This window comes from Actinia tenebrosa, unplaced genomic scaffold (assembly GCF_029948245.1).
Source record: "Actinia tenebrosa isolate PJP-AT-01 unplaced genomic scaffold, QUT_ActTen_1.0 PGA_scaffold0__85_contigs__length_37466705, whole genome shotgun sequence".
Taxonomy (NCBI): Eukaryota; Metazoa; Cnidaria; class Anthozoa; order Actiniaria; family Actiniidae; genus Actinia; species Actinia tenebrosa.
Window position 1 is genome coordinate 25,818,414 of NW_028292569.1, and position 15,018 is coordinate 25,833,431.

At 35.0% G+C, this 15,018-nt stretch overlaps 1 protein-coding gene across 1 annotated transcript; it reads right to left on the reverse strand.

The window, feature by feature from the left end:
- Positions 1-7,206: 7,206 nt before the first annotated feature.
- On the reverse strand, positions 7,207-14,410 carry LOC116296565 (uncharacterized). The gene is made up of 6 exons (XM_031704602.2): positions 13,312-14,410; positions 10,719-11,363; positions 9,343-9,599; positions 8,494-8,728; positions 7,879-8,093; positions 7,207-7,545 (listed from the first exon to the last, which is right to left on the reverse strand). Exons 1-6 carry the CDS (start codon positions 14,162-14,164, stop codon positions 7,297-7,299), a joined length of 2,454 nt encoding a protein of 817 aa, XP_031560462.1. The 5' UTR covers positions 14,165-14,410; the 3' UTR covers positions 7,207-7,296.
- Positions 14,411-15,018: the final 608 nt, after the last annotated feature.

The window sequence follows — 15,018 nt, forward strand, 5'->3', positions numbered from 1 at the left end:
TAAGACTTAACTGCGACTGAATCATTGTTATATGTCGTGCTGTGCTTTTGTTCCACTAATACAAAAAAATCTTCATTTTAGTCTATCAAAAACGAGATAAAAATGTAAAAAGCGATAATTTTATTTAGGATCGTAATTACTGATATAGACTCACACTCACCGCTCAATTTGATTCATCCTCTCCTAGAGTCTTTGCACATGAAGTTCCAACGAAATGATTAAGGTGAAAATTAAAGGCCATGATTAGTGTCGTTCATCAGTTACTAGCTTGATCGCTACGATAACTCACTCTAAAACTTCCATTGATTTGATTTTATGAAATAACTTTATTATCTATAATCATTGTACAATTTGAACCTGTACATTGCAATCTATCATTCCGGAATACTAGAGATTTATATCAAGTTACAGTCCTTTTCATTCCGAATAAAAACCAGAGCTACTTTTGAAGTATGTTTAATTCGAGTTTGGTCTTGAAGCGGCTGCCACATTTTTTCACGCGCTCCAAAGGTCCCGGATGTTCAACCGAAAAAAAGTGAGTACACTGAAGTCAAACATTCTGCGAATCTTTTTTAAAACCTGGATAAAACTGTGGGAAAAAAGACTTTTCTTTTTCTCAAAGGCGACAAAATGAACTTTCATGAACATTTTTAATGTCGGAAACCTTGTCAAAAATGGAAGACGCACTTAAGTCTAATTTTTCGTGCAACCAAAATATTTTCACACGTAATAGCCAGTGCATTTTTTACTGCAAAAATTTGCGAATATTTAATTTTTGACAAACCACAATGAAAAATGGAGTGTGTAGCTCATTTACTTTAAAAACCAAGGCCCTCAATAAATGAAATGGTATTTTAACTCACATTTAGAACAATTACTCGCCCCGACGATATGTCTGAGACGAATAAATGGTTGAAAAATAAAGTCTTAGCCGTGAAATGTGGGCGAGAAACCGCAAACTACTCTTGATCGGCTTTAGCAATTCTGTTTTCATCACTTCTAGTATCCTAAATGCTTTCTCAGACGAATATTTAGGGCTAAAGTAGAACAAACATCACGCATTTCTTTTCTTGTAAGAAAAAGAAAGCTAACAATATGTGGTGGTGTTTTAGTTTAAGTAATGCTTTGTTTTTAAGCGTGTTGTCGTGTTGATCACAGTATTGTAAGCTAATAAATCTCCTGTTGTGTCGGTCAACTACAAAACTGTCAACCCCGATAACTCTTTCCATTTTTACAGACATTTGTATAATCGTCTTGCTGTCTCTTGGCTGGAGACGGATAGATAAAGAAATCGACAGCACTTCACACCAAACGCATTATCTTGCACTTTACTTTTGTTCAAAAGCGCGTTATTTTTTCCCATTTTCTCACCCAATTTCAACTCAGTCATCGCACTATAACAGAAATCAGACATTGCCTCTCCACACTCAAACTTCAAATAACGTGATTCATCTTTTGGTTTCATCGCCAGAAAAAAGTAAATATTCCGAATTTTCAGGGATTTTTTTTCTTGCGTAAAATGAATGACATTTTCAGTTACACGCATCAGTGACCAGTCGTGGTCTGACCAATTACATGAAGGTCATAATCTTATTAATATTTCCAAGATCAGTCAAAATATTTCTACGAGAGATATTATCCGATTCGATCTTATATAATTTGTTATGCATTATTCTTGTTGTTAAGAACATAAGATCTGTTCTTGCCTCACTCGTGGTCGCCTCTCTACAGACATAAATAAATATCAGCCGGCGTAGGTCATTGAGAAAAACAAGACAGAAAATGAAAAATCTTTATAAAAATAAAATGGTCGCCTACGACTCAAGCCAATAAGAAAAAGACTTTCATGAGACGTATTAACAGAGAAATGTAATGTAAAAAATCGTGATTTTTGTTGAGAAAGAAAAGAGACAAAAGCTTTGAATAATCATAATTTAGGAAAGTTGCAAAAATTATAAATCGATTCACGTGCAAAATTATAAATTATTAGTATGCAAAGGAAAGATCCCGAAGACTTCTTTTAAAGTCGTTCCATTCAGATGGAATCGCATACTTTTGAAAACGTTTTAAAATATTTTTGTTGTTTTTATTAATTTATTTGTTTTTCTTCATATTCCAAAAGAACATAAATAATTTTTAAAAAATTTCAATATTTTTTCAATTCAGTAAGTACATTTAAATCTTTTTTTCGTTTTTATTTGATTTTTAGACATTTTTCCCCTTTTACTATTTACTCATATTTCAAAGCTCTAAAAAGTTAAATTAAAATTTATTCAAGTTTCAAGTGTATTAAACTCTCGTTTATTTTCACTAATTTTAAGTCAAATGAACCTTTATGTAATTACCTTGAAATGTCCTCGAAAAAAACCTTGGCAAAAGCCTTAATAATATTCCTTTACCAAGACTCCAAAAACTAATCAACTTAGAGAACTCAATACTCTCTCGTTGACGTTTCATTTATTACCCCCTATTAGCAACTTCATTAGGTCAGTGCTTTCTTTGTCATAATCACATTTCACAAGAGTCAATTAATTGTTCGATATTAATTGTTTTAATTGCATAAACGCGGGTCCGGATTCCAAGCCCTTTACTGGTGTCTAGAACTTGTCCAAATAATAAACTTCATTTTGGAGTACTCATTTATTTTAGTCCCATATCTCACAAATTACCAAATTAAAGAAGGAAATTGTAGTATATGATCTAGTGCTTGAATTTGAAGTTCAAACTCCAGAACTAACGAGAAATTTCCTCTCTAGGGAAGAGGGGGAAAAATCACTTTGAACGACAAAAGTTTGATTAATTTGATTTCATTTTTCAGTCTGCCAATTTTTGTCGCTAATTCTGTTTTCGTTTGTACTCAAGTTTTTTGTAGAATATATGACTTCCAGATAGTCAAAGTAAAGGTAATTGAATATCGGATTTTCTTAAAGATCACCTTTGTCAAAAACACTAATTCATGTCCTCCAAAAAAAAAAAACAATAATAGAGGTATTTTTTAAGACTCACTAATTTTGTCAAAGGAGCTTTGATGGCATCGAGTTGATTTGCTTTGTGCTATCGTTCTTCTTGGAAAGAATAGAATAATAAAAATCTACTTTCTTCGGTATTGTGTTAGTGTGAAAAGGCTGGCCGAAGGAATATGGTAAATGAGAGTACAAGAAAAGAAACAAAACAGAGAGAAAGATAAAATACAAAGAATGGCGCTCGTAGAAAAATACTTCAGACAACACCAATAAACGAGAAAAAGTTCGCAACCGCAAACATACTTTAAAAATACAAGAAAATGTTATAACAATTTTTTGTTAGTAAAATAAAGCTATGTATACCAAAAGATATATAAAAAACAAAAACTCTCGGACTGTTGTGCCATAACATCCGGATTATCTTTCGATAAATTTTCACTGTAAGATTTCAGTGTGTTTTTACGCGAGAGATACCCAGAGATAGGAAACCCTTTATCTCTTGCTACTAATGGAACTAAAAACAAAGCTGTACCCGGGAGCTATACTTGTGTTACCCACACGGACGAGCTTTAGGATCTAAATTTTGAAAATAGAGAAATGCTTCAAGGAAGTATCGGAGAGTTAACACATGGCGTTTCACGCTGCGAGTCTTTAAAAGTACATAAAAACAAATGATGTAGTACAAATATTTTGAAATGGGGTTTTAAGTACTTTATTTCGGTACCGTTATAATGTTATGTGCTTCATCTTGTTTGAAAAACTTGGTAAAGTTAAGACGAAAAGTTAGTGTTAGATTGTATTAATGTGTGTGTGTGTGTGTTCTCTAAAAAGCAAGCATTTTGAAGCACGCAAGGATGGATAGTGTTTTTAGTTCCCACTGCGAACCAACACACAAAATAATGGCGGAAGAACTTAAGTGGTTTTTTTCTCCTAAAAAAAACATTTGCGGAACTCACAACCCGCCTCGCGTGATCGCTAACACAAAATACTGTTAGAGTAAAAGTTTTAAAGTGTTTTAAAATCATTTATTTCTCATCAAAATTACTCGTTGTAGGGGGTTTGTGGTGATAAATATCTTAAAAAGTGGGACCAGAAAACCTAGCTCAGAAATGCAATGTAGTAATAGCATGTAAAATGAGAAAGAAAACCTACCTTACCAGAAAAAAGAAGAAAAAAAGAAGAAGGAGAAGGAAAAGATCATAGAGTGACGATAAAAACACTACGAGAATAACTATCAGAACAAGTAAATTTCAAAATTCTAAGCAAGAGAATTTAAGACAAAAAAAAAAAAAAAAAAAACAAGAAAAAGAAGAAGAAAAAAGAAACATATATTGAAAAGATAGAAAGACGGTCCAGGGAATGTTGACAAAAAAGCATTAAAATAATTAAGATGAAGATCATAGTTGACATTTTAGCATCTCGAAATTAAAATGAAATTCAGTTCATCTTGAGGTGAGACTGTGGCTCCAGCATGTATTGTTTCCACTACTTCCTTCCGAGGCCCAAACTTCACAGTCAATTCATCAACAAAGTGTTTAAGGCAATTTGTCAAAAGGAAGCGATAGACGCTGCTCAATAGTTTAGTTACACTAACGGCTTTTCACCACTCGAGGCAACACCGCGGTTCCGTTGTCTCATTTTCGTACGAGGAAACAAACTTGGAAAATAGAAAAGTTCAGGTTTTGAATAACTACCTCAGCTGTCATTGTGTGGAGTATATTAGTACTTATATTTAAACGGAGATATTATATGGTCTATTTCCTGGAGATATTGAATTGACGTTGATGTGAAATGTTATTAGATAGAGGACACTCGAAACTCTTTAACATTCGGGAACAACGGAAACCTCTGATTTAAGGGAGTACGCTAGCACAAAAGCCATGAAAACATCTATTCGAAATACGAAAAGATTTAAAAAAAAAGAAATTCAAATTGATTCGAATATTTAATTCATAGTTTTAATAATGGTTTTGGAAATCGTGAAAAGTATTTGCATTGTTTTAAAATGAATTTTTTATTACTGAAGATAATATTTATATAATTTATATAATATATATCTTTAATTTATATATTATTAAATCTTGTTGTTATTATTATTATTATTATTATTATTATTATTATTATTATTATTATTATTATTAGAACATGATAGTTTTTGAACAAAATATGAACTCAAACATTGAAATTGAAGGAAATGAAACGGAATGCGATAACTCTCAGTGATGAGACAAAACAAGCTACGAAAAAATACTGATAAATCGTATGAAAGAAAGTTATATTCGAGACGGCAAAAAAATATACGGAAACACAATTAATATTTCAATATAATAATATTTATTTGTCGAAGAAAAATTATTCTTATTATGAATAAAGGTGGATATTTGTTCTAATGGGCTCCCTGTGTTGAAAGATTGCGATCTTTGCCCACCACAAGAAACCCAAATACGATAATGTTTAGGCTCCAATACCAAATTTTAATACGATACATATCTCTTTCCTTTTGGCAAGATGTGCGCGATAAACTAAACGGTGCGCATCAGTTTGTATACAAAGACTGGGATCGCAAAATCGCTGAACATATCAATCCGGGATGTCGCAAATTCCCAAGACCGCTGACCCTTTTAATCCGAAGACGTCGAAAATCCACAAGACCGCTGACCATATCAATAAAAGATGCCAATAAATCCACAAGACCGCTGACCATATCAGTCCAAGATGTCGAAAGTTCTCCATGATAATAAAATGATGATAAAATGACGATAAAAGGTAATAAGGCAAATGAGATTTGGAAAATAAAATGAAAATGGTGCTAAAAAGAGATTTGGAATGACAAGGGAAAAATGTGAGTAAAAGGGAGTCAGAAGTGGATGAGAATGGAAAGAACGGGAAACGGGAAGTAGGATAAACTTATTCCAATTTAATCATATTTTTTTGGGGAGAAAAAAACCCGGGAATTTGGGTATCTCTTGAGTCAGCTGCCTTTAGTGTTAACATTCAGATGGTTCACAAAGGTAAACAGGCGCAACGTGATAACAAATCATCAAGTTTTACATTTTGATTTTGGTCTTATCAAAAGTTCACCTTGATAATTACCTCTGCTGATGAGGTCGTTTATACAAATATACCTTAACTGGTCGTGTGTTTACGAAGGGATCTTACCAAGGAATTACTAAGAACCATAACATAATTCCCTGATATATTTACACAATGTCTTTAAAGTTAATCTGTAAACCATTCCAAATCCAGGCCAAATTAGAATCAAAGTAAAACAAACACTTGGATATTACTATTATTGTTATTATTATCAGCAGTAAACACGTTTGAATGCTAATTAGGTAAGCTAGATAGGGCGTAATTTCGTAACCTACCAGCATGACAGGATTAATAATATATACAATCACTTAAAACCAATTATTAATGTTCTTAAGATGCAGTTTAATTGGAATGTTTGAAATGTCCTTAAGATGTGATTAATTTAAATGTTCTTGCAATGTTCACTGTGCAGCTTAATACCGCTTTCTGCATTCTAAGTAATACATCTTTTTATTATTATTATTATTATTATTATTATTATTATTATTCTAGACTAAGTTTTTCACTTACCTTATCGATTTTAGGTCCCATCGATGCAAAGAACAGCTTCTGAAGTATCAACAAACCACATCTGTAAAAGTGTTCGATTCTTGAATTAATAAGACATCGAGGTTGATCGTATTTCGTAAGAAGCTGTTTTTATCTTTAAACATTGGAGCAGCGAGACATACATCTTGAAATATCTGAGAGATCCATTAGCTCTTAGGTTGAAAAACTGAGAAAACTGTTAGTTTGTCGTCAGTTTTTTTGAGTTGTCTTACGTAATATTCTCTTCTGCTTCTTCATCAGGCAGTTTGTGAGAGAGTACAATGCAACAAGAATAATGCAAATGACTGTGGTGATGATGATGATTGAACACGTGGTACGCATAACTTGCAAGTACTTGCTTAAGCGCTGGAATTTGAACGATAGGAAGTTAATTGACGTAAAAAAGGAATTAAGAAACATGATGAGTTGAAGGCGGGCGAAAAGAAGAACAAAATGTAAACGGGAATAATACCAAAGAATTAAAAGGAAAACAAAACGAAAAAAAAAAAAAAGAAAAAAGAAAGACGAAGACAAAAACAAAACTATAATGAAACGAAAAACTGAAAGAACGACAAAAAAAAAGAAAAAGAAAAAACGTTAAAACAAAGGACGAAAACGAAAACAGAATTTTCTATCTTTTATTCCAATTCTTCCCCTCAGTCCTGTCAAACACAACTAATATCTTCCGATCCAGTCAAAAACTGGTAACTCGTCAGTCATAGTGTTCGCGAAAGAATCTTGGATCCTGAGGGGGTCCATCAAAGAACACGTGGTCTTGATCCTCGTCATCGGTGAAGGAACGCATCTCCACTTGCTCTAATGTTTGCTTGTTTCTCTTTGCAGCGAAATCGGGATTGAGAATAGAATTGCAGCCAGAAGTACTGGGGTCAATGGTGCAATCAGCAAACTTCTTTAGATGACTTTCGAGGTAACTGAGAGGAGACGAACCCTGAGAAAGCACCTGAAGTGAAATTAATTGAACAATACATAAGTCACGTGTCACACAACAGGTCACGTGTCACACATTTTCATAGGCCTTTTCTAAAATAGCGAACATAGAAACATGGGGGCAGTGTGGCCTAGGTTGGGTAAGAAGTATTGTTCATCATGTCGTATATAGCGCTCTTTGTACCCACGCTAGACCATAATGCACCTGGTTTGCCAAACTCAGAAAATGTTCATACATAACGAATATTGCCTGAAACAGTAAACAAATCAACCATGACATGTCACGCGTAAGTGTCTGTTTCTCGTGTCACGCAATCATGCACATGTCACAAACATGCACCCCCACCTGGAAATGAAAATCCTTCTCATTGAATGTCTTTCCTTGAGCTTCAATCCGCTGACTGGTAGCATTGCGGTAGCTCCATATAGCAAGCTGACCAATCATGTAGGCCGTGGCTTGTCCCGGGTCGCTTTGGTAACGCGTGACATCTTTGATGGCTTTATCAGTTCTATCCCAGGCGTATTTGGCAAACAATTCCAAAGCTTCATGTCTTGTCATACCTGTTGCGCAAAAGTATAAATAAGAGATAATGATTTTTGGGCCTAGCGCGCTTCCCTTGCTATAATCTGCTTTGTGTCAGCTAAAATCCATGTCATTTGGCTTTGCTCAATACTAAAACTGCTGTATTCCATTCTACTTCTACTTTATTTCTTCGCAAAGCCGTTACAGCAAAAAAGAGGCCCAGTAAATTAAACTCCATTCAGCTTCATCTTAAGCGTTAGATTATTGTCTAAATGTGTAAGTTTTCCCTATTTTAGATTACGTGACATTCCCTTGAGAATGACTCTTTTATCCACATTAATATATTTACTCTGACATTACTGGTGAACAAAGAGATGATACTCAAGGAAATGACACGTGATCTGAGATAGGAATACAGAGGGTCACTTTAAATACAACCTTTGTAATGAAGTCCAGTGTCTACAATTAGACGTAAAGCGCGCCAAATTTGCCACTTTAACATGCCATATTTCTGTAGAGGGAGGTTGTCATAGGTATCAGTCTCTTCTGTGATAAGCGGGTTCTCAGCGTACAATGCCCAACCCTCTGTGAAAGCCGTGTAGTAACTAAGTCCATTCAACCAACTGATGATATCGCCACGATCATCACTGAATAACTCAACAAAACTGTGTACCTAGTTTCAAATCAGAAGATACCAAGTCAAAACGTAATCAAGAAACCTCTTTACCTTGGCCGGGGCGTAATGTTTACTCATTCTAGACCACGTGTCATTCCCTTGTGGATAAGACTCGTTGTATGCATATTCATTTGGTAAACGTTAAACAAAGAAATGATACTCTAGAGAATGGCACGTGGTCTGAAATAGGAAAACATTGCACCAAGACGAATGAGGTTTATTTATTATTCGTCTTCGATAGGAGACTGGTGTCGACCTTGTAGTGCCAAGGCCAAAATGGAGGAGATTAGCTATTGCGCGTCCCATTGCATTTTCAGTCTCATGTAATAATGAGTAGCGTTTGTTAGGTCTCTCTTTTGATTTGAGGAAATTACGAGGTCTCTGGCTTTCCCTCCGCAAAATCCAGCAAGCTAGGGCCCAATCCATACGACGATCCATACGTCAAAAGAACGGCGTGTCATGCTGTCGCTCCAGTGTTCCATAATTCGTCAATCGCTCTCGTTCCCTGACAGGGATCACCCCAGAGGATGTTTCAGGTTTTGATTAAAAAGATACTAACAGATCACTTTAATATAATTTCCGTAAATTAAGTTATTATTTCAATATTATACCTGAGTATGGTGCCCAGGCCTTGCTTCGTGCGCAGCCACAGAATACGCATTGTATATGGGACCATGGTCCTTTAAGTAGAACGGTAATCTGTATCTACAGGGTCGAGAGCAGGAACGATCACTGCTGCTGTAGCTCTGTGAACCTGTTCCTGGATTAAAGTTTGCCACTACCTGGACTGGACAGTTTGGTGTGCTTTGCTTTGCGCCAGTAAAATGAAACATATTCACGGTTTTGGGGGCCAAAAGAGAAAGTACGCCTAAAAAAAAGAAAGAGTAATTTTCGTTAGCTTATATAAACTGTACAGTTGTACAAATTTGGTTGTCTTTGGTTGTCAATTCCTCTTCAGTGTACAGAAACGAAGGAATGCATGGCAGAGTAGGTGCACATGCCTGTATGCCGCTCGGAAACCAAAGCAATTGATTAAATTGCGACAAATTGCGAACAAAAAAAGTAAAGTTATAATCATTTTTAAATTGAAAAAAACAAAACAAAAAACAAAATTAAAAGAAACAAAAAAAACAAAACAACAACAACAACGACAAAAAAGACAACTAAGGAGCAAAAGGTTGAGTAGGTATAATGTTTAGGTCACCCATCCAGGTGCCAATCCTCCCCAGTCGGGCTTGACTTAGTTTTTTTAAAACCAAAGTTTTCCCCACTGGACCACGGTTCCACGTTAATCAGCATAACAATAGCCGTGAAAACAATGCACCGAATAGACTAGACTTTTTAACATTATTTTTTCAACCGATTCCGTGCGTGGCAGAGATGCAAGGGATTAGCCGATATGGTCTGGGGGCCGGCTGGTCTCTCCCCTGATGCTTCGGCTAGAACATTTTCTTGCGTAATTCGTACACCCAAGGGCAGAAGGATTTAATCGCCGTCAGGTCCGAAGTCCATACGCCGCCTCAGCTCTGCGGATGTCTCGGGGGTATGGCAAAGTGGAGTCGATTTTTTGGAATTTTTTTTTTTTCGAATTCCACCGTAAACAGATGAGATTTTTTTCTTCCTTTTTTCTTTCTTTTTCTTTTCTTTTTTTTTTTCTTCGAGAGAACTTTTTCATTCAGCGACAGTTCTCAAAATAAGATTCAAAAGTGCCACGAAGAGAGTAGCTCGTATTCTGTATTTGTTTCATATTTGCAGCAACTCGTCTTATAACTTGCTGAATGTCCCTTATGGGCCACTGAACCAATCCCTCAATCATTTCCTAGACATTTTACTCCAATTTTACTCGCGTTCACATTGACAACGTATTTATGAATTTCACCATTATTTTGATTATTGCTTCTAAACATGTTAATTAAGCATTTAATAAAGTTGTTATTATTATTATTATTATTATTATTATTATTATTATCATTATTATAGCTCTTACCATTTACATAATCAAACCACTTGAGCATCGATGCATATCTTTGAGAACAGTGTATCTTAGCGCTCGCCATATCAATACATTTCATCGCCGCATCCTCATTCGTCTCATTGTCGGGGATTGGATTCTCATTAAAAAACATTTTCGATAGCTTCTTTTTGAAATCCGTCACGGCCTGGTCACTGTCATTGACACCCGTGATTTCCCGCGCGATTGCAATGGCTTTTGGATACAGCTTGTCCAACATGGACCAACCAAGCTTATTTATCTCATCAGGACTCATGTTTGTAGTGGTAAAATAAGGCAATATGCTCTTGTAGGCTTCAGATCCATTCAGCTTTTCTCCAAACGGCAGTACTTTGGTCGTTGTTTGGTTGGTCTTCTTGGCATCGAAGTACACATAATCTATTGGAAGATTAGCAAGACCGCTGGACACGTTACTGGGGACGCAGTACCTCGAGTGATTCAACTCGAGATATTGTAAAAGATTGTACAGAGGAAGGCCGACATTCTCGACAAGTGATTCATCGATCGACTCCTCCACTTCTTTTCCTTTATTCTGTTTCCATGACGATTTGGTTGTGCCTTCGAGGTCAGCGTACCATTTGGCGTTCCTCATGTCTCGGACAAAACTTGCATTAAGAATTCCTGCAAAAATAAACAAATGTACGAGGTACTTTATTACATGAGATTTTCATGATGTGCTACTAAAGCTCGATATTTTGGAGGTCACACATTTTCGTATTTAATTTCGCAATTTCATTGCAAAATCATTCATTTGTTCCCAAATGTGAACAAATTCCTTCGTTGTGTTCAGTGTTGATCTGAATCCAAAGAAATCTATATTTTAACAGGTATTCATAAAATTATCTACTTTTCGCCATATGAATTGAGAGCCACCTACACTTATTTTCTTGGCACTTTCTTTGCTTTTTAAAACAAATTGACAAAGACAACGTGTCGCAAAAATATATAGCGTAATAAGATATTGTGTTAATATATGACTTTGCCTTAGTTTGTCTCAGTAGACGTATGGATCTGGCTAATGTGATACTGTATACATGCATTTGGTATATATTTGCTATATTTTAATTGTATTTTTCTTATCAAGCACAATTTTGATAAATATTTAAGTTTAAGTAGCATTAAGCTAATTCCAAATCAAATATACCAACAACATATTAGCAATTTTTACATCCCACGATCCCACTTATTGACCCCTTGAGCATGCGCTTACAGCAGTAGCGCGGACCTCTTGATGCATTCATTGTTTAATTGCAATCAATCACGAACGTAAATTAATAGCTAGATTTTTTCAAGGCATTGACCTTGATATATAGTACCGTGTAGGTCAACTGCAGCTTTGTATATATATTACATATCACTATATCAAAAAGACAAACTAATTTACTAAGGAGCTAAAAGTCTCAGACTTTTGCATCTCCCGCCATTCAAAAGGAATAATAATAATAATAATAATAATAATAATAATAATACTAATAGGTTTTTTTTTGTTTTTTTTTTTTTGTTTTTTTTAAATAAAAAATTGATAAACTTTATTGACAATAATAATTCTTTAAGATACAATCAGTAATAATAATAATGCTTCTACATTAATTTCCACTAAGAAAAAAAAAATGTATTTGGTATCTATATAGATATATACGACGTATAGATTATCTCTTCATATATCCTACAATAAAAAATATATCTATTTATAATAATATAATAAAAAAAAGAGAAAAAGAAAAATATATAATAAAATATACTATAATAAAAATATATCTTAAATAATAATAATATATATATAATAATAATAGTAATAATAATAATAATAATAATAATAATAATAGTAATAATAATAATAATATTAAGTGTTTTATGAACTAATTATGTAGTAACAAGTTATAAATTAATTAATAATTAGTTATTCTTAAAAAAAATCATCACCTTTTTACTCTAAATCTCTGAAATCCCAATTTTATGATATCACGAACCCAAAAAAAGTTTATGGCTTTATTTGAAGACAAAAATTCATTTTTTACTAATACTGACTACTAGCTAGAAGCTAGTATTTCGAATTTTCCATTCTAGTTCAAAAAAACTATTAATGTAAATGTTATATTAATGTAAATGTTGCTAAATGTTGCTGCACAAAATACCCGCGGAAAATAATGAAGTGAGCAAGGGGAAGCGGGAGATTCTGGTAGTTGTGGCATATCAATAACCTAATCAATTCTATTAAAGGTCAGTTGAATATAACACTTATTTCCTGTCGTTCTCCTCTAACCTTGAAAACTCGAGTGTTCCGCCACGGTTAGAGTAGAACGACAATAACATGGGTAGTTTATTTAGACATAGGATTCCAGCTAAATCTGATTCGTTCGGTATGCAAATGTCCTCAGATGACCATCTAAATCTAAAACTTTATTTGATGAAAAGTTATGAAAGCTGTCAATCAATTCGTTTAAAATACGCCCGAACACGGCTCGGACAGTCATGAAGCAGCCCACCTCATACAAACTCAAAACGGTTACTTAATTTTTTGATATTTGACTAAATAAAAGCGGAACTCCATTAGAATTCATCGTCTTACCTTGTTTTCCATGAAGTGCTACTGTTAAGAATCTTCTTTTCATGGTTCCTAATCCTGCCTTACATTCTTCGATAGATCTAATATACCCTGCTTTGATTCCATACTTCAAGTTTTCAACATACTGTGTCAATGAGTCGTTCAGCTGCTTCAAATGATTTATGACAAACTCAACATCATCGACGGTTTTTGGTCTGAAGCCTTTGGACTTGTAAGTGAAGTGAGATTTAATGTCATTGCCAACGGCGCAAATTGGTTGCCAGCAAAACAAGTTAGGGCCCAGAAGCCAATCACCAGCGTAGTAATTCTCATCATACGGAGCTCCAAAGTTGCTTTGCAGGAAATGTTTCAACTGCTCGAGGGCTTTAGCCTCGCGAGGAAAGAGTTTCGCAGGATCCACCATTTGAGATATCTTAATGGTTCTGCCGTACAGCTCCCTGGCTGTATCGGTGCGGTTCTTGATGTCCTTGGGGTGACATTTATAAGGAGAAAATACCTCTTTGATAAGAACGGGTGTTGCATCTGGGTTGTAAACGATCGAGTTTGGATTCGACTTGTAATAAGTCGTTTTAACTTCTTCCAAGAACTTGTGAAATCCAACTCTTAGTGCTTCAGAGGAGAAGTTAGCTTGACTTACTGGCGTGGGTGCTGGTGTGGTTGGAGGCACCGACGTTGATGGTAAGTTACTTGAATCACATTCTTTGCTCTTCTTTACAGCGCCAACGATGATAAGCGCTAACCCAACAATAATCAGAATAATTCCAATCCCAAACAAAACATACAACACTACCTTAGTAGGACTTGCCGACTTAACTTCTGCTTCGCTGATATCAAGCTTGTACTTTGTCGCACTCATCTTTAGTTTGAGTCAGTCTTGTTGGTCGAGGAACAGCAACGATTCCTTGAAGCTCAACGGTAACCAGTCTTAAGTATTACAAGACTTTGAGATGCTACACGCGGATTATAGAAAACTACGAGCCACGCTCCCACATGCAGCGAATAGCAGCTCTAGATACGTTGTAACGTTGGACAATTACCGATATCTCATGTTACGATCTACTTGAGTCAATCACCGCCAAATGATACATGACATATATGACCGCCATTCCGATAAAACGTTTGCTCTTTTTATTGCTATAAAATAAAGATAATAAATGCTAATAGGAAAGAATATTATTGTAACTATTTAATGGTGGGGTTACTATGGATTTACTAAGTCAACATGAGTTTTTTTTTACATCAATGTCTTTGTTGGATCCGCTTCAGTCTACCGGAAATCGGAGTGCGGATTTGATAGACACTCAAAGCAGATGTTTAACTTCCGCCGGAAGAAATATAAATGGAATCGGAATAAGATGAAAAGGCAAATAGAATCAAAGATTGAGGTCCCTGTGAACAAACATCAGCTTGTAATACTTTGTATGTAACTCATTGTCATTAAACAACAACGTTTCTGCCGGCCAAATAATTACTCGTTTTGGGATTGTATTGCGGGTGCAATCAAATCACGCAATAAAAAAATGCATGTTCAGACGACACTGCGTATTTATTGCAGTTACTTTGTAGTTAAATAACTTAGCAACATAAATGTTATGCAAACATTAATACGGAACCATCTTAAAATTCACTACTCCAAAAAAAGCTTTTTGGCTCCATGATGTCGGGTGTCATCTTGCCGGATCGATGAAGGTGACATGTTTTATTTTAACT